Source organism: Crocodylus porosus, unplaced genomic scaffold (genome assembly GCF_001723895.1).
Source record: "Crocodylus porosus isolate Cpor-Errol unplaced genomic scaffold, CroPor_comp1, whole genome shotgun sequence".
Lineage (NCBI taxonomy): Eukaryota > Metazoa > Chordata > Crocodylia > Crocodylidae > Crocodylus > Crocodylus porosus.
Genome location: NW_017728947.1, coordinates 103,122,271 through 103,148,759, shown reverse-complemented (window position 1 = coordinate 103,148,759; position 26,489 = coordinate 103,122,271). Strand labels below are relative to the sequence as shown.

The window sequence follows — 26,489 nt, the reverse complement described above, 5'->3', positions numbered from 1 at the left end:
TGGTGTTGTGGACATAGGCTTAGTGGTCTGTGGGCTTCCTGCCCTAACAAAGAGTGTCTTCCATTTGAGAGTATGTCTGACTCTACCCCAACTACACAGTTAGTTCAATAAAAGATATCTTACAAAAGCCTTACCTCGCATCATTTTTGGACCATCATGGCTATTCAAGGAACATCACTCCCCCAGCACCAGCTAGGGGTGTGCAAAGCGAGCCCTATTTGATTTGGATTCAGCCCAAATCAGAGACAGTGATTCAATTTGTTGATCCGGATCACTGTCCCTGATTTGATTCAGCCGAATCCGAATCTGATGATTCGATGCTGATTTGGAGAATCAGTGATTCAGATGTAGACACAGCTTTAAATGTTTTTTCTACATGCTGCTAGATACCAGGCATGGCTCATGAACACTGCGATGCTGGGGTGGATGGAGTGTCCCACAGGAGTGCAGGGTGGCCCGCCATATGCTCAGCCATGAACCCAGAAGTGGACCAGAAGTACCACCAAGGAACACGCTTGGGGGGGACCTCAGGTGCCCCTCCCCAGACCCAGGCGGCACCAGTCACCGAGCCGTGGGGATGGGGGGGCGGGGGGGTGCAGTGTGCTCCTCAGCGGACTCAGAAATGGACCAAAAGTGCTTCTGGTCCACTTCCAGGTCTGCTGCCAAGTGCTCTGGGCACCCCTCCGCACTTCTGTGGGACACTCCATGCATCCCACCATTGTAGTGTTCATGAGCCAGCTGCTACCTAGAGGTATGTAGAAAAAACATTTAAAGCTGTGTCTATGTCTGAATTGCCAAATCTTTCCAAATCTCCCTGAATTGATTCGGAGGCTCCTCTGATTCAATTTGGATTTGGAGATTTGGCTACCAAATCAAGCCGAATCGTTGCCGAATTGAATCAGAGACCGAAACTTTGCACAGTCCTAGTACCAACACCTCTTGCTGTAACGTCATCCTTCTCTTCTACCACCACTTTCTTCAGTTTCTCTAAGTGATTATGTCTGCTGTCCTTGCAGTACCTGAGCATCCAACAAAGATTAATGATATTATCCTTACAACCTCCAGGAAGTGGCAAAGAATTATCCCCATTCTACAAATGGGAGAACTCAAAGTGACCCAGGGAGATATTGGTCCTTCTCCCCATACAAGCAGCCTGTCTCATGCAGGGGTCCAAGTTCCTCACATGTCCTATCTAAGCTTTTGGCTGCACTGGCCTCTGCCTGCCCCTGACAGCCAGCTCTGAAAGGCAGTCCTATCTGATGTACCCCAGGCCAAATGAAAAATGCACTGCATCTCTCACTGCCTTGCTCACTGCAGGTAAAGTGGGGTGAATGGATGCTGGGATCAGCTGGGGCATCTTGTATATCTTGTCCTATGCCACAGTCACCTAAGTAAGGGAACTAGCTGAGGCAGATGTTGGCTACTTATATAGGGTTATCCCAAATCCTCTGCTCCTCCAATAGAGAGTCAGTGATCTGATGCCAAGGAGTGGTTGGGGACAACCCTGCCTGGGGACATCCTACAGCAGAGCCTCTGGGACGTAGCATATAGGTTGGTAAATGCCTGAGAGATGAGCTGCCCCAGAGAGCAGCTTGTGGCTGGACATCCTTTCCAGACTCCCACTAATGGCTGCCTGGCACTTGTAAGCGTCATCAGTTTGCATGCCCCTCCTCCACAATGTGGCCATGGTTTTAATGGCATGCTCCACTGTAAAAGGCAGTAGCTGTGGGATCTTCCCCATACCATATTGCTTCTCTCAATTCCCTGGGACCAAGGACCCAGAGCAGTTTCATCCCAGGATCAAGAGCATTTTCATCGCTGGAAGCAAGGTAGGGCACAGTTACTTGTGCAGAGAGTCCTGACACTTGAAGACCTTTAGAAACCCATGGTCTTCATGAGAGAGAGACTCTGCTTTTTCTATCCCCCAGGCATGTTCCTGCTGGAGAGAAAACACCCAAACCAGGACTGGGCTCCCTGGTCTAAATTGTGTTAGATTCTGCAACCTTCAAAGTCTTTCACTTCCCCAGCACCTTTCCTGTTTAATAGCATACTTTCCTTTGTAAGACTAACAAACTTTTTCTTTTCTTTTGCCCTTTCAGCCACAGCTGGATGTTCTCTCGCATTTCAGCTCCGACTCTGAGACGTTGGGAGTGCTGATGCATAGCTAGGCAAAATGTGTTGTGGTATAGCTAACACAGATATTTCCTGCTGCAGCATTTGTATTCAAATGCCCTTCTCTATTCATTTGGAAGCCTTGGGCTTTAGTAGTATTCGTGCCTAAGGAGGCTCTGAAGATACGTATCTGGGCTGGGGACCAGCACCCCCTGCTGAAGTCGAGTACACTAGTGTAGAGCAAGGTGTTACTCAAACATGAAGCAGCTTCAGAGTTTTTTTGGTAAACAGTGAATTACTGAAACTGTTACTGCAAATGTGACATCTTCACATTCAGAGGGATTGCTAATTGCATGGTGCATCAGTTTCCTGGAGTTTTTCTCAGACAGAGCAGTCTGCCTGTACGGAGAGAATTGCAGCACCACTGCCACTCCTCCCAGAAAGCGAGTCAAGGAGGAGGACAGAAGCAAGGTTGATTTCTGAGCCAGGAGCAAGGTATCGAATCTATTTAATAGATCTCTTTTCTTTTCTTTTTATTACTAATTCTTCATCTTTTGTTTTCAGACACATGGCAGCTTGCATGTGTTAAGGAAACACAAACTTGTAACGCTACAAAATACAGCTCATCTATAGAAGACTGATATTCATATAGGTTCTAAGGAACAAAATATGGTTGGTTCTCTATTCATTAGAGATCCATTAGTGCACTTTTTACCTGTCTTCTGTCAAAATTAAAATGCCTTTTTCTATAGGGAATGCACGCTTTCATTGAAAAGCATCAGCAGTTCCCATCAGTGGTAACTGATAATTTAGTACACAGTCCACAGAGTAAAAACTATTTTACTTAGATCCGGGCTGGCTTAGGGATTTGAGTGAAGTTTGATGTGGAGGTTTTCAACTGGGTGAGGATATAAAATCTCACGTGGCACAAGAACTCAGATTCTGTTGGGTAAAGTGAGTGGAATGAATGGACAGAACATTCCCAACCCAAACTTTTCCACCCTTTTTTTTGTGCTAGAAAAACAAATGTTTATTATTAGCTTTATTAGCTGCACACTCGCCACGTGAGTTTTCTCCTTTGCGTTTTTAGTTGTAAAGTATTCCTAACCCGAGTCGCTCAAATATCATGACTCAACCTTCCCCCCACAAAAGTCATGCGATTGATTTAAGAACCCTCAGATATTTTTTTTAAAGAAATATAATACTTTGTCTTCATCTTATTTATCTTCTGGTTTTGGAAAATTTATGGCTCCGGTCTCATTTTAAAGCTTTCCTCCGAAAACATGAGGTTTAAAAACTTACTTTCTTTTTTAAATGGAAACTGAGATTCTCGCAGTTATTTCAGTTTGCTGCTGGGCTGTAAGGATAGCATAAGTCTCATGAAAAAGTTACAAGATAGCCAGATTGCTTAGACTACACTAGTGGGTGTGCAACTAGTTTTTGTTCCTCTCCCTCTTTTTCTTGCGTTAAAATGGTTAGTGTTTCAATAGGAAAGCACGTTATTAAACAGGAAGGATGTTGGGGAAGTGAAAAAGTTTAAGAGACGTAGAGTCTTGATACAAACTTAATTCTGGTGGTTAGGGCCTTCGCTGTCAGAGACGGTCTTTCCTCTGCAAACCATTCCCCATTCAAGCTAGGGATTCAGCATACCAGGTTGAACTGACAGTTGCTCTTCAAAATCACTTCTCATGGGCTGTTTGTGCCGGCTGCTGGTTCTTTGCACCTGGCTCCCATCTGTTTCCGTTCTCGGATGTGCTTGTAGGCTGGTGCTGAAGCCACTGTAAGCGATGGCCCTTTAAGCCTCCCCTGGAGACCTAGACCTGGATTCATGGTTGGTCTCCATATTCCTACAGTGTAGCTCAAGGCAGCTGGTTGCATCTTGATGCTCCCAGGGCTGGTTTTACACTGACCTTGCCCACAACATAATTTAGAGCAGCCTAAGGATACTAAACCAGTGGTGCTCAACCTTTGCACACCCAGATCTGGACCATGACATCTCTGCCCAGTCCTATATTTTGGGATTGGGGCCCAGAATCCTGTGTTGCCTCCACTAGGCTCTGCTTGCTGGGATTTGGGACCACCCATGCCACCTCTGCCCAGCCCCACATGCTGCGATTGGGCCCCGGGCTGCCCTGCATGCCAGATCTAGCACACAGGGCCGTGACCCACAGACTTCCTCATGGACCCATGGGGAGCCCTGAAGGCCAGATGACAAGGCACTGGGGGCAGAGCACCTCTGCTGTACCATTTGACAGTGGCTCTTCAGCAAATGACTGAAGTAGCAGTGCTCCAGCCCTGTTCCTGCCATCCTTTGCAGGGAGCTACCAACTGAAATGCGGGAGGAGGTAGCTGTGTGTTCACTCATGCAGGGAAAGTTCTTGCCTGGACAATTTTCCCAGTTTTCTGGCTCCTTCTTGCCAATGTGCTGGCCCCAGAGAACCTGGCCAAATAGTGTCACTATGTTGGCACGTCCAGGCCTTCTGACTCAAGTGTGTCAGGTAACATGCCAATATTTGGAGCAGAGGCATGAGGACCATGTTGGCAGACAAGATCAGGGTGAGATATTACAGATATTCTTTGAACGTTCACAAGGAATGGATGAGAACTCATGATGATGTATAGATAAACCTTTCCTTGACCTAGATTTCATCTGACTTGAAAGTAGACACAGATGTGCAAAAGCAAAGGCCATTGTTAAAATCTTTGGATACTTGATTTCACAAATCAGTACTGTCTTACCAAAAGGGGTGGTTGAGACTATGAGTCACTGTAAGAGCCCTAGAAGAGGTAGAAACACTGTGATTTTAGTGTCAGTAAATGCCAAGTCAAACTAAATGTTGTCCTTCAGTCTGAGGACAACTCCAAGATCATCCAGCAGTTGGGATTTTGCATGATTATCTCTTATTGCATTGCCTAAAGGCCTCTGTCAAGAGTCAGGGTCCTGTGAGCTGTTGAACAAATAGCACAGAGACTGTCTCTGCCACAAGGAGTATAATTTGGGATTTAGACAAGATGTCAAATGCAGTGCACCAAAGGAAAGAGGAGGGCAAGAGAAAAGGAAGCATTTGCAGCAATTGTCTCTTTAGGTGCAAGTCATTGGTGGCCTAAACAGTGTAAGTGAGGAAGAACTGCTCATGGTGTCTCATCCGACCTTGTAAAAAGGAGCACAACTGATGTGAGGGTGTGAAATAGTAAAAATGCAAGTCACTTAGCTTGTAGGCTGTGCATCACGGGGCAAGGAGTAGCAAACAAAACAAGTCTCATGGGGAGGGCAAAGCCTCTTAAGAGAAATAGGTTCCCGGAGCTGAGATATGATGGTGCCCCAGGGAGAGTGTCGAGCAAAGGAGGCCTGTCCAGCCAGTGGGAGCATGGTCAGGAAATGGAAGAGAAGGTGACGATGGGAGCGTGCATCTGAAAGCACAGGAGCTGGGTAGGCAGCCAAACCAGGATGAATGTCATCTTCTTTTTGGGGTCTGCATTCAAAGGTTTCCTTCACCATGACCAACCAAAAGATTTGCTCTATTCTTGTTAAATTAGCATTGACTATGAGACTGGTGTATGTGGTTTGTTCAGATTTCCAATCTTTCCCTCCCAAGTCAGAAAATAAGAGTGCCTTAAACATTCCCAATGGGGAGACTGGGGAGACTTGTCCTCTCTTTCTATGACAATAGCATTGTTTTATGGGGCTGTGGTGTCAGACCTGGGGGGCTGGGAGAGGTAGAGCAGACTGCTGTACGTGCTGCGCTGCACTAACTCTGCTTGCGGTTTAAGGGCTAGTATGCACGAGGCACAGGTGAAGCGTCTCAGCAGGAAACACCTCACACTAATGACGTATGTACAGTCCTTTTCTGGGTGAGGCCGGGACTGATTGCCATAGTGCTTGGTACCATTGTGTTAGGGGTCCAGTCTTCCTTTGGCCTCTGTTTTTTGGCATTTGTCAGTGTGAAAGTATGCTCCTCTGGTGATTGTGCCTTGGTTTGACAGTTAGACTCAGCCTTAGTGACTTGCAACCTTAGGCTTTGTGATGTGGCTGAAAAATCTCCACTCAGCCTTGATGTTCTAACCCCTAGCATCAGGGCTTTGTGACGCATTGCACTGTGAGCTGCTCCGCTGTTGATTGGTGTTAGTGCTAGCTTGAGTTTGGAGCAGTCATACCTTAAGGCAAAACACTTTCTTTGACTGTCCCCCCACCTGCACAGCTGTGAGTTGCCAGTACAGGGTAAGTGATCCAGGACAGGTTTCTGTCCCTGCACTAGGTGGGGATGTGACTACACATTAATAGAACATGAGCTGGTAACACAGGTCAGAGAGAAACCTGCCCTGGAGCGGTGTCGCTTTAAGCTGCCTAACATGTGCTTCAAACCAGTTTCAGGCGTCAAATGTGTGGACAATACAGGTGTTAAGAGCTCCAGGAGCTGCCTAAAATTAATGTGGAACAAGGTCCGTAGAAATCCTTCATATAGAACCTGTTTTGGCCAGAGAACAATGCTCATTAAGGAGAAACTTGACACCTGTCACAAGTGTAAGCTTTGGACCTACTAAGCCAGTGGTTCCCAACCTTTTTTATACTGCAGACCAGCAAACGCGCTGTGGACTGGCAATCGAATTTACATATTTAAATTTCATATAAAGTGCCAGCACCTGCTGCACGCCCGGGCGGCTCCATGCTCACAACCAAGTGCCTGGCCAGACCTCTCCCCACCACTTCTCTGACCACCGTGCCATGACCTGGCAGCCATCACGTCCCAGTATTAGGCCATGGCCCAGTGGTTGGGAACCTCTGTACTAAGCCATAGGAAGTGCTGTGCTTTGTTTGATAGAATACCATAATTTGCTTCTTTGTAGTCAAAGGATGAACTCAGGAGGGAATGTGACTGATAACATTTTGAAACCATGTCATGTACACTGAAGTTGCACAAGCTTTATTTGCAAGAAATAATTAGCATACGCTTGATTGTCAAAACTATCACTAGAGGCTTTAAAAAAGCCTCCAGGTGTGAAAACCTGCTAGATTCATGCCTGGGTGAGAACAGGGTGGTATTCACTGCTGGGGTGCTGTCGTGTCATGGGAGGCTGCATGTGCAGCAGTGTGAGATGCTTTCACCTGCTTACATTCATTTCACGCTCACCTGTCCAGACACTATCCTTTCCTTTCAGCTTCTCTAGCTTCAGACTTCTCTCAAGGTGACATTTCTAGCCATCTCTCTAGGGGAGTCCATCTAAAGCAGGGATGGGCAAAATGGTGGATCCAGCCAGCGGCCAGATTTCATTTCCCAGCAGCTCCTGCCCACGTCGCTTCAGCAGGTCTTTATGGAGACCCCAGGAGCAGTGGGGCTGTTACAGCGTGGGCCCAGGGTCTCCACAGAGACCAGCCTGAGCAGCATGCTCGCAGGGCACACAACTGGGCAGGGAGCTGCTCCAGGGCTGGAGCCAGCATCTTGCCGTGGAGCTGGGGCAGGGCCAGGATCTACTGCCTGCATGTCCCTGGGGCAGCGGATCATGACTCTGCCCTGGCTCCACTGCAAGGGAGCTGCCCAGCTCTGGAGCAGCTCCCTGCCCAGCCACATGCCCCGCCAGTGCCACTCAGACCAGTCTCCATGGAGGCAGTGACCCTGGGCTGTCATGGCCCCACCACTCCTGGAGTCTCCATGGAGACCTGCACAATGGCCTGCTGGGACATGGAGTCTTCCAAGGGCCCGATCCAGCCAGTGGCCCAACCACAATCTAAAGACTTAAACCCTGATGCCTTGTTCCCCTTTTCTGCTGCTTCCTAGCTCTCTGTATACTCAGTTTAGCTGTGCCTGCAACTCCCTTGCTTGTCCTCACTGTTAAGCTCTATTTTGGTAATGCATTCCACCTTTTCTTCTGCAGATCCAGACAGCTGTTTCACTAGGAGAAATGTGTAAAGCCAGTGGGCTAGTCGGGAGGCATACCAGGTAGTCTGGATAAAAAATATTCTCTTGGGTTTTCTGTTCTCTGTCTCAATTACATGTGAGCTAATGCAGGAAGTGATAAAAATCTTATTGCTAGTCACAAGCCTAGCTGAGCAACAACAACTCGTAAAGTCAGTCAAAACAGTGAGTATGTGGTATCCCTTAAAATCAAGCCAGAATTTCTGTTCTTGGACTTCTTTAGTTGCAGTTTGTGAACACTTTAGGATTCAGATCTGAAGTGTTTGGCGCATGACATCTAAAGCGCCAGCCATCACACACAGACACACACCCCTGCAACCCTTTGAAGGTAGGTTGCCAGGTCTGACACGTGAATTAGCTCCAGAAAGCTCTGTACTCTTCTGAGCGTCTAAGGCATGAGAGCTTTCTCTCTCCCCCTCTCTTTTCAAAAGGACCCCAGCCTAACAGAGTGGTGCAACAAAAGTCAATCCCATTGCCAGTGTTTCCTCATCTCCCTAAAGTAAAGGGCGCTCTTAAATGCTACGTAGATTCTGACCCATGTAAGCAATTTAGCTAGTCTGGGAGTAAGGAGAAACTTGCACGTGCTGGTGATGAAATTTAGTGGTGAGAAGGGCCATCTGGAGCTGTGGGTTGAATTAAACTCAGTGCACCCTAGGGAACAAAAGCCCCAGATTGTGACTAGATTTAAATTGAGGTGTTGAAGCATGGCAAAACAGAGATGATGCCCCTGATGTAACAGCTAGCAGCAACCACTGTCACTCCTACAGTTGCTTCTTGTGAAGGAGACCATTCATGGACGAAAGCTAGCCATTGATGGACGAAAGGCAGCGGCTGCCACACCTAAGATGACTTCAGATGTTCAGTCAGACCTCCAGTGCTCCCAAGGTCTCCCATCACTGCTGTCACTTTCAAATGAAAGCCATGAGGAAGCTAGTAGGTTCAATCCTACTGAAACCACTGGTCTTGTGTAACAGCAGCTTTCCCTCTCCCTTGTCCGTCAGCATCGTGGCTGGCCTTTAACCTGTTTCAACACATCACGATACTGACTGGCCACACATCCCTCTGGTCTGTTCTATCATGTGGATCTCCACTGACTACTTTGTGCTTCTTCTGTATGTAGGACAGTCATGAAAGAAGTGAAGGTAGCCCCTGCATCTCTTTCAGAGACGCCCATGGTCTGACACATGAAATCTGAAGTATGCAGGGTCTTCTTCTCTATACCACATTTGACCACTTTGTTACACATGCTTGTGCTCGTTTGTTGTGCTTCACAAGATCTTTCATTGTATGTGCGCCTTCAAGCAGCGGACGTTGCAGCAGATGTTGCATAGTCTAAGGCTCTGTGCTGCAGTCACAGGTGGGTGAACCAGTGGTATAGCCCCAGTTCTTCATTATGTTTTTTGTGGAAAGTAGGCAGTTGAGACATTGCTTTGCTGTGGTTCATCAGCCCCTGGCGGCAAGGATTCAGCTGCTGGAATGCCCATTGTTTTGCTGGACTTTTGTTCAGTCTCTTGTTCCACATCCGTAATCATGTCTTCTTGGGTGTGGCATCGAGAGGTCAAGTGCTGCTGATGAGGAAGCTCCTGTGTGACTTCAGACATTTGTGCGCTGCGGGATGGTCATACAGTGGGGGTCTCACATCTTCAGTTTGTCTCAATCATTCTGTCTTGCTGGCCACTGCTCTTCTGATGTCAGGCAGAGTGATGCCGGCCAGCAGGTACACATTATTTAGGCTGGTAGGCTTCAAACAGCTTCTGATGCACTGGCAGCTGTCATTCAGAATGGGGTCCAGGCACTTAGCGTGTACAGTTCACTATTGTACAGGGCATACATACTTGGCAGAGGAGCTGAAAGCCAGAGCAGCGGTTCAGATGGTTGAAGGGCTAGCTCCCCATTTCGAGTTGATGAACTTATATGAAGTGTTGTTATGAGTGCTCACCTTTGCTTTTGTCTTCATGATGCGTTCTTTGTTTGGCAGGGTTTGATTGAAGGTGACTGCAAGGTAAACTGGATTTGAACAGTGGGCAGCGGATAGTGGAGTCCGGGATCGTGTAATGTTGAGCTGGCGGTTGGCCTCATGGTTTTTGAGATGGAAGGCACATGCTTGTGTTTTTGCTGGGTCCTCACATAATTGGTTTTCAGTGTAGTATGAGGTTAGGCCAGTTAGTGCCTTTCTTAGGGATTTTTTCAACATGTTCAAAGCCAGAGTTTGGGGTTTTATGCACAGGTTATCTGCATAGATGAAACATTTTGATTCCAAATTGATTCGCTGATCATTTATATAGATGTTATATAACAGCAGTGCAAGTATGCTTCCTTGGGGGAGGCCAAATCTGTCGCCTCCATCTGCTTCTCTTCCCATCTAGTCTGATAAAAAAGGCTGGTTTTGAGCGAGGTTCATATCAGCTGTGTAAGGTCTTTGTCATTTTCAGCATCTTGTGAAAGAGTCGTCAGCAGTTACCTGTATTATAGGCAGCTGTTAGGTTTATGAACATAGATCCAGAGATCTGGCCTCTTTCCAAACCATCCTCAATATGTTGAGTTAGACTGAGCAGCTAGCTCATTGTTTAGGAATATTCGATGTTCATCCATGTATGGGACAAACTAGTTCAGTATCAGTTGTTCATAAAATTTGTATGTGTGGCATAGGAAAGAGATAGGTCTGACGCTCTTTGGGTCAGATAGGTCTTTCCCTGGCTTTACAACTGCCACTACCTGAACATGTCACCATATCAGTGGAATTTTTTGACTGGCTGTGCATGAGTTTTATAGGCAAAGGCATTGGTGATGCGTAGCGGGTGCATGCAAGTGCACGTGCACCCCTGAGATTGATGGTGCACCCCCTGTGAAAAGTGCCGCTGACACTGTAGGCGGTCGCTGTTTCCCACCACCTCACCCTGCCAACGCTACTGGCAGCATCTGCCGGCAATCCCCAATCGCTGCTGGCCACCGTCACCGCTGCCGGCGGCGTCTGCAGGTTGTGACAACCACCACCCCCCTGCCCGCCACTGCCATCGCTGCAGCTGCCTGTGGGTAGTCCCTAGTTACTGCCACCACGCCCCCACTGCTGACACTGCCGCCGCCTGTGCGTGGTCACCGTGCCCCCGCAGCCTCCAGGGGCATGCAGCCTTCATGGGCAAAGGAGCCATTCTTGAATCTACGGGCCAAATTGCTTGATTTGTTTCATAAGCGTGTCATCAAGGCCAGCAGCTTTTATGGTTTTCAGTGCGTTAATACCAGCATTCAACTCTGTCGTTAAGAATTGGCTGGTAAAACCCGGGTCTTTAGGACATTTATACCTTTCCAGCCTAAGGTGTTTTTTGTTTGTTTTTTGTTTTTTGACTTTTTCCATTGGGAAGCACCTAGTGAGCAGTTTGGTCAATGGTGACTTTATGATGTTGATCTACCTTTCTTGGGTTGTTGCTTAGTCTGTGTATCATCAGCCAAGTCTTTTTCCTGTTACATGTCGTATCAGTTGACTGAATCAGGGGCCGGCAGGATTTCCTGCATTCTTCTGTGATGGCTAACATGAGCTCCTGGCCTGTAGAGATGGTGTTGGCAGTAAAAAGGTCTAGTACCAGGTCTGTCACCTGTAGTCTTTGTATAAGCTAGCGGTTTGAGGAATGAGGCCTGGGTGTGCAGGGTATAAACGCTAAAGTAGCCCCCAATGTGTATGTACACGGGTTTGTTGAATTATTCCTTACTGAAAAGTAATTGGACAGGCTTATGTAAAATAACTCATAACTGTAAGATAACTCTCCAGGCTGTTTGCAAACACTGGATTTGAAGTATTTTTTGAATTGAGTGGTTTTGATTTGTCACATATACCACATGGTGCATTCTCGTCCCCTAGATGGGAATATCTCATAGGGTCATGATTCTCATGTCAGATACTTATGCTTGCAAACATAAAACTTGCTACATTTGACAAAACTCTAACTTAAAAGGTGAAGAAATATAACTGAACTATTTTTGAATGAATGCTCCAGGAACATTTATGTTCTACCTCATGGGTATAAATAACTGAGCAATATGGCATAAGCACAGAATCATTTTAGTTATAAAGTGCACGTGAATAAGGAGACAGTTTCTCATGGGAAAGAATTGCCCCTTCAGATTCTTCAGAAATGTGATGCGCATAAATGGTTTTAAAATGTTTTTTTCTGACAGTGCTTTAGTTGTGTGAAGAGCACCCTGTGTGGTTATGTGCTACAGAACTGCATTAAAAAAAAAATCAAGCCTCTAGAGGAGGAAACCAACTTATTCTTTGCTTACTCCTATACAATTGCATGCAAACATGTACCTGCAGCAGCTCCTTTGCTGCCTGAGGATGTTCTCAGGGCACTGGTTTAAAAATGATGTTCTCAGTAAAGCCAGTGTGTTACATCTGTCTCTTTGGGTTTCTTCAATGTGCTCAAGACCACCACAATAAATAAACCTATGCCTGTATAAATCAAAACAGTCTCAGAAAAATACAATATATCTCTTCTCCCAATCCAAACAGAGCTGGGGGGCAAGGCACAGACTAATGGAGTTAGAATGAGCCATGAGAGTCATCTGCTCCTACCTACTGTATAGATGTAGGCTTTGCTATTCCTAAGCCTATCCAGCCTTTCTTTGATAATCTTCTGCCTTCCACAGCTTCCCTACACCATTTTTGTATCAGCCTAGTGCTCTGCCACTGAGGAAGTTTCTCCAGAGAGGTCGGACAATGCTTGTCCCTAACTGACTCTCTGAAGGAGACAAACAAGCTACTTTTTGAGTATCCCAGGTTGTTCCTGGTACCACTTGGGACACATGCTCCTTAGAGTTCCCATGGGGAAAGTTTTTGCCTTGATCTCTGTACCTGGCTGCCCTAACTCTTCGTGCTGTTCTGCAGCGAATGTCAGCATTACCTGTGCAGAAAGTTTATTCATAGTTTAACACAAGACCCTCTCTCTCGCTTCCTTCTTGCCTGTTGAGTGAGATGCTACGCTGCAGGTGCTTTAAGGGGAGGTACAGTCTTTTGGAGACTACAAAGCTTCTCGAGGGCGTAGGCAGCACAAAAAAGGAGACATTAAAGCAGCAACTTCAACAAAAATATCCTAGGTTGAACACACCCCAAAAGCCACAGTGTTTTTTGCTTAAAATTGTTAGAGCATAACCAAGACAGCTGTGACCATACAAAGCATCTCTCTTCAGTCTTACCAGCTGCATATTAACTCACCTTGCTTTCATTTTGGCTTTGATTTTTCAGCTGTCCAGGAGCAGGGATTAGCTGTGTGCTATCTTTTTTGCCAGCATCTACATCATCTTTTCTCTTCTTTTTTAAGAAAATAGAAATTGGTTTAATAATATTATATCTGAGGGTAAAAACTTTTATGTCAGGTTGCAGAGAAAGGTTTCCTTGGGGTTTGGTCACAAGTCACTGATTGGGCCAAAGTCATAAATGTAATGGTTATCATGGCCTCTGAACAATTGCTTAGTAGCCTCTAGTCTTCCTCCCAGCCACCAGTGCCTTACTGAGTTAGTCTAATGCCAGATGGTCAGAAGTGAAAGGGCTCTCAAATCCTACCTGAGAGGAACTGGACTAATACACTAGGAAGGCCTACTACTGAACCAACCAGAAGTCCTACTAGTGGACAAAAATAATGAGCCCCCTTGATGCCTGGCAGGAATAGATGTTAGTCAGCCTCCTGAATGCATCATGGATGGAGAAGGCTTCATCATTATCAGCTGAAGAGGGCAGCATGGTGTGACACAAAGGGAGGTTGAGCATACATGGTAGGGGTGCTCTGACAGGTTGCTTCCTTTGCCCAAATCTCATTTACAGGCGTTTGGCCAGTACCTTTCCTCACACTGGGCACATCTACATGAGACATTTACTGAACATCTACATGAGACATTTACTGCAGCTCCACAGTAGTCTGTGTCTACACATGCAGCCTTATTAGGCCACAGTAAACTAATAAATGCCACCATAGGATAGTACTTATAAACACAAGTACTATCCTGCAGCGGCGTTATTTATTCTGCCACAACGCACATGTAGATGAGGGTAGGGCTGACTGGGCTGTGAGGGTGCTTCAGTGTGGGGGCTGCCTGTTGGTGAGCCCCACACTGAAGCACCCTTGTGCCCCAGCCATCCCCTTCTTGGCATGTTGAACTGGGTCAGAGCAGCCCTGGACTGTCAGGCTGACCCCCGGGGCTCCCTGCCACCCGGAGCTGCACCAAGCCAGCTCAACATGCCATGATCCTGAGTGCATGTGTAAATGCAATGCTTGGAAACAAACTCCAGCACAAACTGGAGTTTATTCAGTCGAATTAATACCATATGTAGATCCGCACCCACTTAGGAGCAACTTACTCCTTCAGCAAGGCCAAGACACTTTGAGAAGGCGCGTCCTGCTTAGAGGGAAGAAGGGGTTGAGTTTCTTCCCTTTATTTCGTCCACTCAGTTGTTGCCGCTGGAAATTCATCTTCCTGCAGATGCTACTGACATCAAGCCAAGCCTCTGACTGTTCTATAAACCAGTGCTATAAATAGGCCCTTTATCTTTCTGCGAAGCATTCTTTTACTCCATTTACGTCGTCCTGTTCAGCCTCAGAAGCTCTAGCACGCATTTGCACCACGTTCCCACTGCTGCTGGGGACACCCACGCTTGAGCCAACCCTACTCATGGGCCATTGCCTGCGTACATGAGCCCCAAGTCAGGCAGCACCTTCAGCAGCTGCTGTAAACCGCACCAGATGCAGTGGTCTGGAGTGAGAGGCTGCACTAAACTAGCTTCCCAGCCTCATTTCTGAGCTGGAGGTGCACAACAACTAAGTAGATGGGCAGCACCAGTGCAGTGCTGCTAGACATGACAGATGTGACCTTATAGCCTCAGGGTGCGAACAGACTTGAGCTGTTCTAAAAACATCACCAGTTAGGAACCAGTTCACAGTTGCCTCTGGACAAAAGTGTCTACCCATACACAAGGCCAGATTAACCCTTTAGTGGGCCCCAGGGAAACAAACTCGTAGGCCCCTCAAGACAACCCCAACTTCCCACCCTAGCACTGCTGCCTGCAGGGAGTGGGGCTAAAGCAGCCTCTGATGCAGTGAGGCCAGGGGAGGGGAGGGGAAAGGAGGGGAAGGGGAAGGGGAAGGGGAAGGGAGGCAGATGGGGCCATTGGTGCTGCTGCTGTGGAGGGAAGGACCACAGCCCCCTGCAACTCAGGGCCCTAGGCATGTGCCTTGTTTGCCTGGGCGTTAATCCAGCCCTGCCCGTATGCTGCTTAGGGTCCTAAGCAGACCCCTCACCTTTTAGGGATTGCATCCCTGCCAAAACACCATTGGGGGTGGTGGAGGACCCAGACCATCATGCCTTCTACAGCAGCGTTTCTCAACCCATGCTTTCAAAAATATATGAAAGCATTGTGGACAAGCTTTAAAAATGGATTCTCCTTTAAAGGACAAAAATATTGGAAGCCATGGCTTTTCCCTTGCAGGCTGACAGAGTTCCTGCCTGCAAGGGGCTGCACTAGGGAGCTGGGGCCTGGGGGTGGGGGCAGCTGGTCAGGAGTGAGGGGCACTGGGTCAGGACTGGCCATTGATTTTACAAATGGGTTTTGGTACAAAAAAGGTTGGAAACCACTGATCTAGAGGGCAGTGCTCAGAGTTTCTCCAGGATTCTTCTAGAGGGGAGGGAAAACCCAAATTGGGGCAGGAGGTTGGAGTGGAGAGGTGGCCCCTGATTGTGGTTCCTAGGGGGCTGGGTGTTTTGCCCTCCCTCTCAAAACTCCCTGGCTTTTCCAATCACTCATGTACCTTGAATTACCAGCAGTTGCATAGAGATGTGTGCACAAGGTGGACCGGCTGCAAGAGCGTACCATAGAGGGTGAGGAATGATTAACAGGTAATGGCTCAATTCTCTTCCCATTGAGCACAGACGTGACAGCCGTTCTGTTCTAGTCGGTGCCCATTGTGCAATGGCTCTGTTTCCCCCACCACCACCCAGCAGTGGACAGGTGTTTTCTGTTACAGGAACAACCACCCACCCACCATAAGCAGGGGGTCACAGAGCTCCCCCCAGCAAAAACTAGCTACTCCGCTTCCCGCCCCAAATAAACCTGGGATACCCACCTAGGGTCCTTAGCAAGGAAGTAAAACTAATACAGAAGTTTTTTGCTTCCCTTCCCCTGAATACTGTGGTCTCTCTGGGCAATAGCTCCCTGAGCAGCAGAGTCCTGGTTGCATCCCAGAGCAGTCCCATTATGGGTTGAGGGGAAAGGAGCGGGGTGAGGAGCAGTGCAGTTTGGGATGCCTGGAGGGCTGACCAGACACTAGGCGTGGAATGCACTATGTCCACACATAACGTTGAACTGGTCCAAGGAGAACTGACTCAAAATAGCACTTGGTTTTCCCAGTGTGCTGTTGAAAAGTTTCAGGTAATTTAAACTGGTCTGAAGTGGCCTGCATGGAGTTTAAGGTGTATTTCAGATGTTCTATGTGTTACATCTGTCCACGTCTTTAGGACTTACTATGTCAAGGGGCCTCATTCGCATAATCATGGAGCAGTAGTGGGATACCTGACAGGGGTGATTATGCAGTCCCAGAGGCTGCTCTAGCTTATAACCAAGAGCTAGTATCACGGCTACCTCTGCCCCTGTTGGGGCAGTACAGAACCTGCCCCTCTGCTGGAATAGCAACATCAGACCTGGATTGCCAGATTTCATCCATGTCAAACTTACGCCAGGTGCTTTAGAAGAGTTCCTAGGATCTGTGACCCTTTTCAGTGAACGCGGGCCTGATTGAACAGACGTGAATTGGTTTTTTTTGGTGTCGTTCTGAAAATACATGCTGTCAACCCGAGCAAAAGCAAGGGACAGAAACAACGCTTTGGATTGTGCTTTGTTTTGAAGTTTCTTACATGGTTAGCACCTGAAACTCAGGGATTTCAATATATTTGAATACATGTGGGTTAGGATCAAAGGTGTTCAACAGCACCACAGCAGGCCAGACCATGGCCTTCGTGTGCAGCAAAAGCCTCCACTTTTATTTGCATGGATTAAAGATGCATTAAAAAAAAACCGCAAGCCAGACTGGGGGGCCACAGGCTAGCCACAGGGGGCGGAGGGTTAAAAAGAAGCTTCCTTCATGCCAGGAATAGAACTGGTTAAAAACCCACAAAGCTTTTGACAGCAAAGAGCATGGTTTAGTGAGATGTTAAAATTTTGGCTTTTTTTTTTCCAAGAGTTCAAACAATTTCAGTTATTTCTGTAGAGATTTTGATGAAGATTTTGGCAATGTTTTCTGATGGTCTCTTCCCCCAAAGTTTAATAAAAAATTGATTTTAAAATGTAGCAAAAAGTCTAACAGGAATTTTTTAGCAGCTTTTGCATTAGTGATGGCGGTTTTCCTTGTTAATAAACTTAGGGGTGTCTCATACCCTAAAGTTGTAAGCAGATGTGGTCCTCCCACACCTTTGGACAGTACAGCAAGCCAGCTGAGCAGCAATCAGCTAGGTATAACCCCTAAAGGAGAAAAGCAGCAAGTATTCGCCCTCTCCGTGGCCGGTAAACAAGTACCTTCCAGATTCAATCATGCCTACTGCCTAACCTTTCACTCACTTCTGCAAGGACACAAACTGGAGGAAAAATTAGTTTGGATCAAACTGAAATAATGATTTTGGAATTTTTTTCCCCTACTAAGATGAAAAATTCCTCCTGTTAGATGCAAAATGTTCCACTTGTTGGCTGGTTTTACATACTCATTGAAAAGCAAAGTGAATGGGGGAGGAGGCAGATTCACGATACTTACCCCAACTGTGGGAGGCACAGGCTTAAGTCCTTCCTTTGCAGGCAGGTCTACATGAGATTATTACTACAGTTCCCTAATTAGCTCTGTAGTAAACATCTCAGTCTCCACACATGCAATGCTATTAGGACAGAGTAAGTTAATTATCTCCGCTGCAGGTTAGTACCTGTAAACACAACTACAGCAGAGTTTTTACTCTGCAGAAATGCACATGTAGACGCTAACAGGGCTGGTGGGGGCACAAGGGTGCTTTAGTGTGAAGGCCGCCTGCCAGCTAGCCCCTCCGCAACACACTGAGCCAGGTCGAAGCAGCCCCGAGCTGGCAGGATGATCTCCCTGAGCCCCCTGCCAGCTGGAGCTGCTCCAACCTGACTCAATGTGCTACAGTCCCAGGTACACATGAAGATGCAGCGCCTGGGAGCAATAAACTCTGGCGCAGTATGTATCATTAATTGCACATGTAGATGTGCTGTGAATGTGGGAATCTGAACCCCTCTCTCTCATATTGCATGGCATTCAAGGTGAGACTCTCAGTCTCTCCAGTCATCAGTGTTCCCCTTTGTATGGTTAACTGAACGTTCCCCGGGGACGGGGATTGAAACAGAGATGCCCCATACCCCAGGGGAGGGACTGACCCACTGCACCAGGGCATGTGTCTCTAACACTTTGATTTATACAAAGAGAACCGGCTTTTACAGCCGAGTGCTCGGGGCGCTTACCAAGGAGATGGCAGACCCAGGCCCAGATCTTTACTCTAACTCAAGCTGCGGGTCAGTCTGCACTCAGGTCTCATCAAGAGCTCACTGAGAACAATGTCCTCGGTTCCAGCTAACCCTGACACAGCGCGGTGTGGGGTTTGTGCAGGCAGCCAAAGGGCCAGTTCTTTTTCACAGTGATTTTATTTTCTTCCTTACTTGGCCTCTGTTTGTTGAATTTGCCTACGTCCTTCTCTTTCCTCTCGGCTTTTCGTTCAGCTGATTTTCAAAACCAAGGCTTATTTGTACCATGTTACTTCCTGTTGTTTCAAAGAAGTATCAGACAGAGTAGGCGTGGAAAACATGCTGATTTGCCCTGACTTCACCTCAAGTGCTAAGCCAGTCTGCTGTCGTTGGCCACTGCAGAGGAATAAGCTGTGAGGACAAGGGACATAGCCTGAAGCCCTGTGTGACAGTAACAGCATTGTATTAAAGGGCAGGAGTAAATGTAAAAGGTCCGATTGTCAGCCTGTTTTGGGGAGTAGCACTTTATGCCACGAAGGGTGACTTTGGCAAGCAAGGAGACCACAAGCTGGCCCTAAAGGGTGTTCCCTTTCAGGAACCTGCCTCTGTATTGCCCACTAAGGCAGGGGCAGGGGCCACTTACTGAGTTTTGGCAAGCCATCAAGGGCCACATGACAGGCAGCCCAGGTCAGATAAATATTAATTTTCTAATTTTTTTAGGGGCTCCACAGGCCCCCTAGAATGGCCTGGCGGGCTGGATCCAGCCCCCGGGCCGCATTTTGCCCACCCCTGCACTAAGGTCTAAAATCTTGCTTGGACATTTGCTTCCCAGCTTGATGAGAAGCATCTGCAGAATTGATGCTGGTGGGGTTGCAGTCCATGCCCTTTTCCTACCTCCCACCTGAAAGGAAGCAGCTTTGCTTATAGTCATAGAAAATAGGGCTGGAAGCGCCCTCGGGAGGTTGCACCTAGTCCAGCCCCTTGCTCAAGGCAGGCTCCTCCCTGACTAAACCAACCCAGCTAAGTGTTTGAGCAAAGAAACAGCACAGTTCAAAGCCAGCTTCTGATTCCCATTCAGAGACCGGCACCTTGCCCCACCACGACATGTGCTGAAGCCAGGTATGGGGGAGACTTCTTGTAGGGGCAGCCCTCAAGCGACATGCAAATCCAGCTCCTACAGAACGGGACACAGGAGTGGCAGGTAGGACTAAACCTGCCTCTGTCAACGCTTTCTGTGTGACTTAGGGCATTTCCTTTCTCTCTTATCACCCCCCCCACCTCTATTTTTCTCATCTCCCGAGTAATAGGGTGTTGTGAAACTTAATCCATTAGGACCAATTTCTACTTGATGCTTACAGGGATGCACATTGTAGGGTTGGCAGAGTAAGGCAGCGAGGACCCACTCCACCTTTCCCCTTGGGTGGGCCACATGCTCCATATTTCTGTGGGGAAAGCCAGAGTGAAAGCATGCCCTGCCCATTTGTTCCCATTCTGCAGTCACCCAGTGCCCAAAAAAGTCACGTCGCTGCTTCTAGTCACATGCCCAGTGCTGCTGTCTTGGGGGTGCTCGTTAGAGCAGCTTAAGGCCTTTGTTTCAGCATGTGGCATGTGCCGAGTTGGGATCTGGAAGACAGAACGTGTCTTCCCACCTGCGCTGCCTTGTACAGTTTGACACAGTGTAGACGCACCCATAAAGGCTGAGCAGAGCACAGATCTTCGTCTCCGGACATGAGCAGCCTCTAAGAAATCAGGCATGGGTAAGAAAGAAGCAGAGCGGTGGCTCTTTCCTCTCCTCAGACTTGCTAGTGGAGCAGTCCTGCCCTGCTGGAGGGAGCTGGCTGTGCCTCACCACAGACGGGGTGGTGGGTACACTGCTTTTGTACATGCACTCATGTCTTGAGACTGAGTCATGGAGTAGCACAGCTTCCGCACGTTCTGCGTCTAACACAGCTGTAACGTGTGTGAGGCATTTTAAGGTGGACGTAGGCATTTTTTTCCTGATTCAGGACAGAACTGTGCAGGTTGCTAGTCCATCTGTTTTATGGCAAGACACTTTTTAATTAATGTGGCTTATTGGAGAGTTGTGAAAATTAATCTTCGGCTCTTTGGAAAAATGAATAGTGTAGTATGGCCCCATATTTCCAGCAAGTCCCAGCAACCTCTTCTTTTCCCTGCCAGTTCCAGAGGAGAAAAAATGCATCTGTCCAGTCTCCTTAGCAAAGCACTGGTGAATTGTCATGGACACCAGGCAGCTACCAGAAAAAGCCTAGAGAAGTTATTAACCTAGGCTATACACAGATGTTGCGTTTGTCGTAGGGTAAACTATTTTATCCCTGGACAAAATACAGTCATTCAGGTATCCATGCCCATTGTCCTGGGATAAATCCTGGGATTGCACCATCCTAAAAAGATTCATGGGCTAAAAAGTACTAACAGCTTATCCCAGGACATCTCAGTACATCTGAATGGCTATCCTGGGATTGCACCATTGAGTCACTGGCAGAAAAGTGGTACTGCAGTCAGCCACTCACTGAATCCTGATTAGAAGAGCAATGTGTGTACACACCGATCCCAGGATATTTCTGTTCCAAGACAAACAAGGACACAACCTGTCCAGGGACAAATGCAACATCTGTTGCTAGCCCTACAGACCCATTAGGACAAGAAACCAAAAGCCTGGTGTGTATACAACGAACCTGTAGAGATCTGTTACGTGCCCAGCAATTCTGGTAATATCTGTGTTTGATCTTCCAAACCCAGGGAGTTGGAGTAAACATCCTGGCCACAAGGGCAGGCAGTTAGAGAAGGGCAAGTTTTCTTTTATGCTGCAGATTCTCTGGTCTTTGTAATGGTTCATAATACAAAAAATACTTATTAGGAAAGCACCGTGTAAGAGAAACCATCGCCTAGATCAGTAGTTCTCAACCTTTTTTAGACTTGAGGCATCCTTTGATAGACTCAAAGCAACCCTGGGAAGATGCCAGCTCTTAGTTTTCATTGTTTTTTTGATTACAGGAAAATCATACAGTAATTCATTTATTGCAAAGAACTCAGAAAGACCACAACAGGCCAGAAAGATTTTAACACTGTGGATTCCTGTTTGAAATCTCTGAATTTATTGTGTGAATAATGTTTGTGTACCTAACAGTGCTAACATTGGGCACAGACAGAAGTGACGGATTTTGCCCAATCTGCCCACAGAAAGCAGTCTATAGCTATGACCAAACACAAATGCATGGCTGCAGACCACTTCAAAAATGGCCAGTCAGGCGAAAATCTGAACCCTTGTTGTATGAGGGGTCAGATGAGCACATTTCAAAACAGAGCAAGTCCTGTAACTTCTGTCTGCGCTGCCTGCCAGCCTCAAGCTATTTTCAGAGTGGGAGGGGGTAAAGGGAGCAGAGGGAGTTTGGTCTCAGGGGTTTTCAGCCCTCACTAGAGAGTGGGAAGGATGTATTGGAGGTCCCCCAAGGTGGGGCTCCACTTCACCCACCCTCCAGCAGGATCCCCTAGAATGAGGTCCCTCTGCTCCCTATCCCCTCCCATTCTGAAACAGGGACAGTCTGGGAGAGAGGAGGCCATCGCTATGGGGAACCAGCTGCAGGCTGGCAGCCAACAGCTAGACTCCCCTCCCCCTGGAACCAGCAGTGACCTTCTGTTTGGTCTGGGGGTTGTTGTGATTCAGAACGCTTTCTGCAAAGTGTTCTCAGTTATGCTGGGGACCTGCACGTCTGTCTGCATGTGTGTTACACCCTGTGCCACTCTTGAAAGGATCTCAAGCCCCCTGGGTTGAGAATCACTGGACTAGATTGCAAGCCCCTTGCAGCAAGAACTAGCTTCTTGTTCTGTCTATGTACAGCACTAGGCCTGTGCAAATAGGCAGCTATTCAATTTAGCTTCGGATCCAGGCAATTCAGATGCCAGCAATCCGATTCAGAGCTCTGGATTGGTTTCCCGCTTCAATTCAGCCGAATCGGCTCCGAAACTTCGGAGCTGCTTTGGAGATCTGACCATAGGGTATAATGGGGAATCAATTAAATATCTATAACCTTGTTTTTTTCTGTCTGATTTGGATGAACCTTGCAGGGGTGGTGGCCTCTGCTGAGAGCATGAAGCCTGCCAAGATTCAAGAAGATAGGTGCAGGGATTTGGGGGGAACTGCACCCCAAATTTTATAAAGCAAAACTCATGTCACCTGTATGTGTGAAGCCACAGTGGAGTGAAAACTGCAGGGATGGTCACCCCTGCTGAAGCCACGAAGTCTGCCAAGTTTCAAGGTGATAGGTATGGGGGGTTCAGGGAAACTGCACCCCAATTTTTTTAAAGCAAAACTCATGTCACATGTATGTGTTACACCACAGTGGGGTAAAAACTGCAAGGGTGGTCACCCGTGCTGAAGCCACGAAGTCTGCCAAGTTTCAAGGTGATAGGTGCAAAGGGAGTCTGGCTTCGGGGGCTCTGCATCTCTGGCTGCTAGCAGGCAAAATTCGTGACACGGATGACTCTGTGTGTGTTAAGGCGCAGCGGGGTGAAAGCTGCAGGCCTGCTAGCCCCTGCTGCGGCCACAAAGCCTGCCAGCTGTCAAGGAGATCGGTGCAGGGGAGTTCTGGGGCCCTGCACCACTAGCTGCTGACAGACAAAGCTCATGACATGGGTGCTTGTGCAGCTGACTGTCTCTGGCTTTGGGCAGCTGATTATCTGAGTTGATTATTTCCTCTGCCTAGTCTGTCGTTTTCTAGGTATTAAACCTCGCTAATTAACTGGTTACATTAGCTAGCTACTGTGTATTGAGCTGGTCCCTGAATGAATCATGATTGATTGGTAACTGATAACACAGTAGCCTCGCAGCCGGACTTGCAGTAGTCGTGTCCCCCACCCCCTCCCCGTGCCACAAAACAGACACAGTCCCACAAGCACCCATGTCACAAGGTTTGCCTGTCAGCAGCCAGGGGTGCAGGGCCCCAGAACCCCGCTGCACCCATCTCCTCGACAGCTGGCAGGCTTCGTGGCCGCAGCAGGGGCTAGCAGGCCTGCAGCTTTCACCCTGCTGCACCCCAACACACACAGTGTCACCCATGTCACGAGTTTTGCTTGTCCACAGCCTGAGGTGCAGTTTCCCCCAAACCCCTGCACCCATCTCCTTGAAGCTTGGCGGGCTTTGTGGCCTGAGCAGGGGCTGGCACCCCTGCAGTTTTCACCCCCCTGTGGTGTAACATGTACACGTGACATGAGCTGTGCTTTCAAGAATTTGGGGTGCAGTTTCCCCCAAACCCCTGCACCGATGTTCTTGAAACTTGGAAGACTTCATGCTCTCAGCAGAGGCTACCACCCCTGCAAGCTCCATCTAAATCAGACAAAAAACAACAAAGTTATTGCTATTTAATTGATTCCCCATTATACCCTCTGGCCAGATCTCCGAAGCAGCCCTGAAGCGGTTCAGAAGCTCCAAACCATTTCAGAAAGCCTAAAGAAGCCAGCGCTTCAATCTGGACATGCTGCTTTGGCATCCAAAGTGTCCGAATCTTCTCCGGATCCGAACCACGGTCCAAAGCCTCATCTAGCACAGTCCATGATTGGCACTCCTAGTGCTACTGCAATATAAATAATAAGTAATAAGCTCTCCAGGCCTAATCTTCACAAGGTTTTACCAGCTTTAACTTTGATAGAGTTGCACTTGCTTAAAACTATTTCCAATACCGCACCATCCACAAACCTTCACATCCTCACTCAGAAGCAGTCTGTGCATTCTAGCCTTGTGTTGTCAGGCCATTGCCTTTGTAGTCATATTTTTAACTCTTTTGCAACTTCTAACTTTCCATTTTGTTTCTTCATCACAGGAAATGTAAATCAAGTGAGACTATATTGGCGTTTCTGTACATTGCAGCATGATGAATGCAACAAACTGCTCGTGTCAACATATGCCCGTTCAAAGGAGTGAGATACTTCTGGTTGCAGTCTACAGTATTGTTTTTGCCATCGGCCTGCCAGCAAATTGCTTAACTGCCTACCTAACATGGCTACAAATCAAAAGGCACAATGTACTTGCCATTTACCTTTTCAGCTTATCATTATGTGAGCTGATGTATTTGAGTACCCTGCCCCTCTGGATTATCTATGTACGAAATGAGCACCAGTGGACAATGGGATCGGAAACTTGCATCATAACGGGATATATCTTTTTCTGCAACATATACATCAGCATTCTGATACTGTGCTGTATTTCTATTGATCGCTATATGGCAGTGGTATACGCCTTGGAATCCAGAGGGACTAGGGATCAGAGAACTGCAGTTTTCATCACAGTTGTTCTCTTTGCCGTAGTGGCAGTAATCCACTGTCCAGTGTTTTTTCTTGATGATGGCAAACAGACTTTAGACCAGAAAACCTGCTTTGAGACCTTACCACTTAAGCCAGTACTGGCTTATTTTGGCATTGCCAGGTTCCTATGTGGATTTGTCATTCCCTTCGCAATCCTCAGTTTCACAAACTACAAAATTTTCCAAAACACAAACATAAGCAGCGGCTTAAATGGTCACCAGAAAACTAAAGTGAAGTACCTGGCAATTGTCATCATCATTATTTTCCTCATGTGCTTTGCTCCCTATCATGTGGTGCTCCTAATAAGATCCGTACGCTATATTTTATCTCCAGGTGATTCATGCTGTTTTGAACAGGAAATATATACCACATTCGTGGTATTTTTGTGTTTCTCCACTGCAAACAGTGTTGCAGATCCAGTCATCTATGTACTGGCTAGCAACAACATCAGAAAAGAATTTTACAGTGTTCTGAGAAGATGGCAACGTAACGTATCCATGACCCTGACCCTGAGGACCGATAGCGCCAAGTCAAGAGACTCACAGGACGCAGCACTTGCAACAGAAAACAGAACTTTAAAGTAAGCTCCCCACATTGGAAGGAAATCCAGTGGTTCACAACACCTGTGTCATTGCAGTCAAGGTCTGGTGGCAGCAATGCAAGTGTTCCCCAAAAGGAGGCCCCAAGTTTGGGGCATCACCACACAGGGAAGTTTATGTGATGACATCTCAACCTCAGCATGTTTTTTTTCATGGTGAAAGACACATGTAGGAGGAGTCCTGCTAAGGCTTTGTAATAGAAGAAGCTTCTGCTGACTCAACATCCAAGCTACTTCGAGTACATGCCCACCAATATTTCCATTCTAAACCCTGCTCTATAAGGGGCACAGACAGTAAACTGAGGGATTTGGGTTCAATTCCAGTAAAGTTTTAGGCTTTTATTCTGAGGGGAAAAACCTTTCTTCAGACATATTCAGCATCAGTCTAAGTTTCTGAATGGGAAGGAAGCTTTCTTATGTCTCACAAATGCATGCTCTTGTGGTATTTATGATTAAATGGAGGAAAATAAGAAACACAGGAAAATATTTTAAAGAGCTGAAAATGTACCTAATACAAAGGAACTACTGAGTTCACTATACCAGATGTCAGTAGGGGAGTACAGACACCAAGAAGAGTCTTCTGTCCTGAATAGCTGCTATGAGTGGCCAGAATAAGAGTGACCAGTTTAGAACATTTCAATAAGAATAAGTAGTCAGTTCATGGAACATGCTTAAAATGTTTGATGATATATATATAGGTGTATATTTTACTTGTATTTTACTTAAGTCTTGTGTCACATTGTTCAATGCACTTATTTTTTTCTAGTAAAAGGCTTTGATGACTATGTTCATGATCTCTCAAAATCTTGATTGAACTTGTACCTCATATCTGGAGGTTGGTTGGGACTCAGTCCATTGCAAAGAAGACTGCAGTAAGCTGATTGCTCAGTGTTGACCTTGTTCCAGATCCTAGCACAGGGTGGGCAAAATATGGCCTGCGGGCCATATCTGGCCCACCAGGTCATTCTGTCTGGCCCACAGGGCCCCTAAAAATTTAGAAAAATGATCTTTATCTGCACCTTGCTGCCATCAAAGATGACAGGAGCCAGGG

At 47.2% G+C, this 26,489-nt stretch overlaps 1 protein-coding gene across 2 annotated transcripts; it reads left to right on the top strand.

Moving 5' to 3' along the window:
* The first annotated feature begins 1,736 nt into the window (after positions 1-1,736).
* GPR132 (G protein-coupled receptor 132) lies at positions 1,737-26,232 on the top strand. Of its 2 annotated transcripts, XM_019550814.1 has the most exons (3): positions 1,737-1,829; positions 2,100-2,607; positions 24,360-26,232. In XM_019550814.1, the coding sequence occupies exon 3, from the start codon at positions 24,408-24,410 to the stop codon at positions 25,422-25,424; it is 1,017 nt and encodes a 338-aa protein (XP_019406359.1). In that variant the 5' UTR covers positions 1,737-1,829; positions 2,100-2,607; positions 24,360-24,407; the 3' UTR covers positions 25,425-26,232. The 2 variants fall into 2 exon arrangements, with proteins under 2 accessions (XP_019406359.1, XP_019406360.1); XM_019550815.1 differs by lacking the exons at positions 1,737-1,829; positions 2,100-2,607 and adding an exon at positions 19,339-19,723.
* The last annotated feature ends 257 nt before the right edge of the window (positions 26,233-26,489 follow it).

Bases quoted from the DNA above. Each gene is read 5' to 3' on its own strand.
- GPR132 (XM_019550814.1), top strand. From the start codon at position 24,408: ATGATGAATGCAACAAACTGCTCGTGTCAACATATGCCCGTTCAAAGG.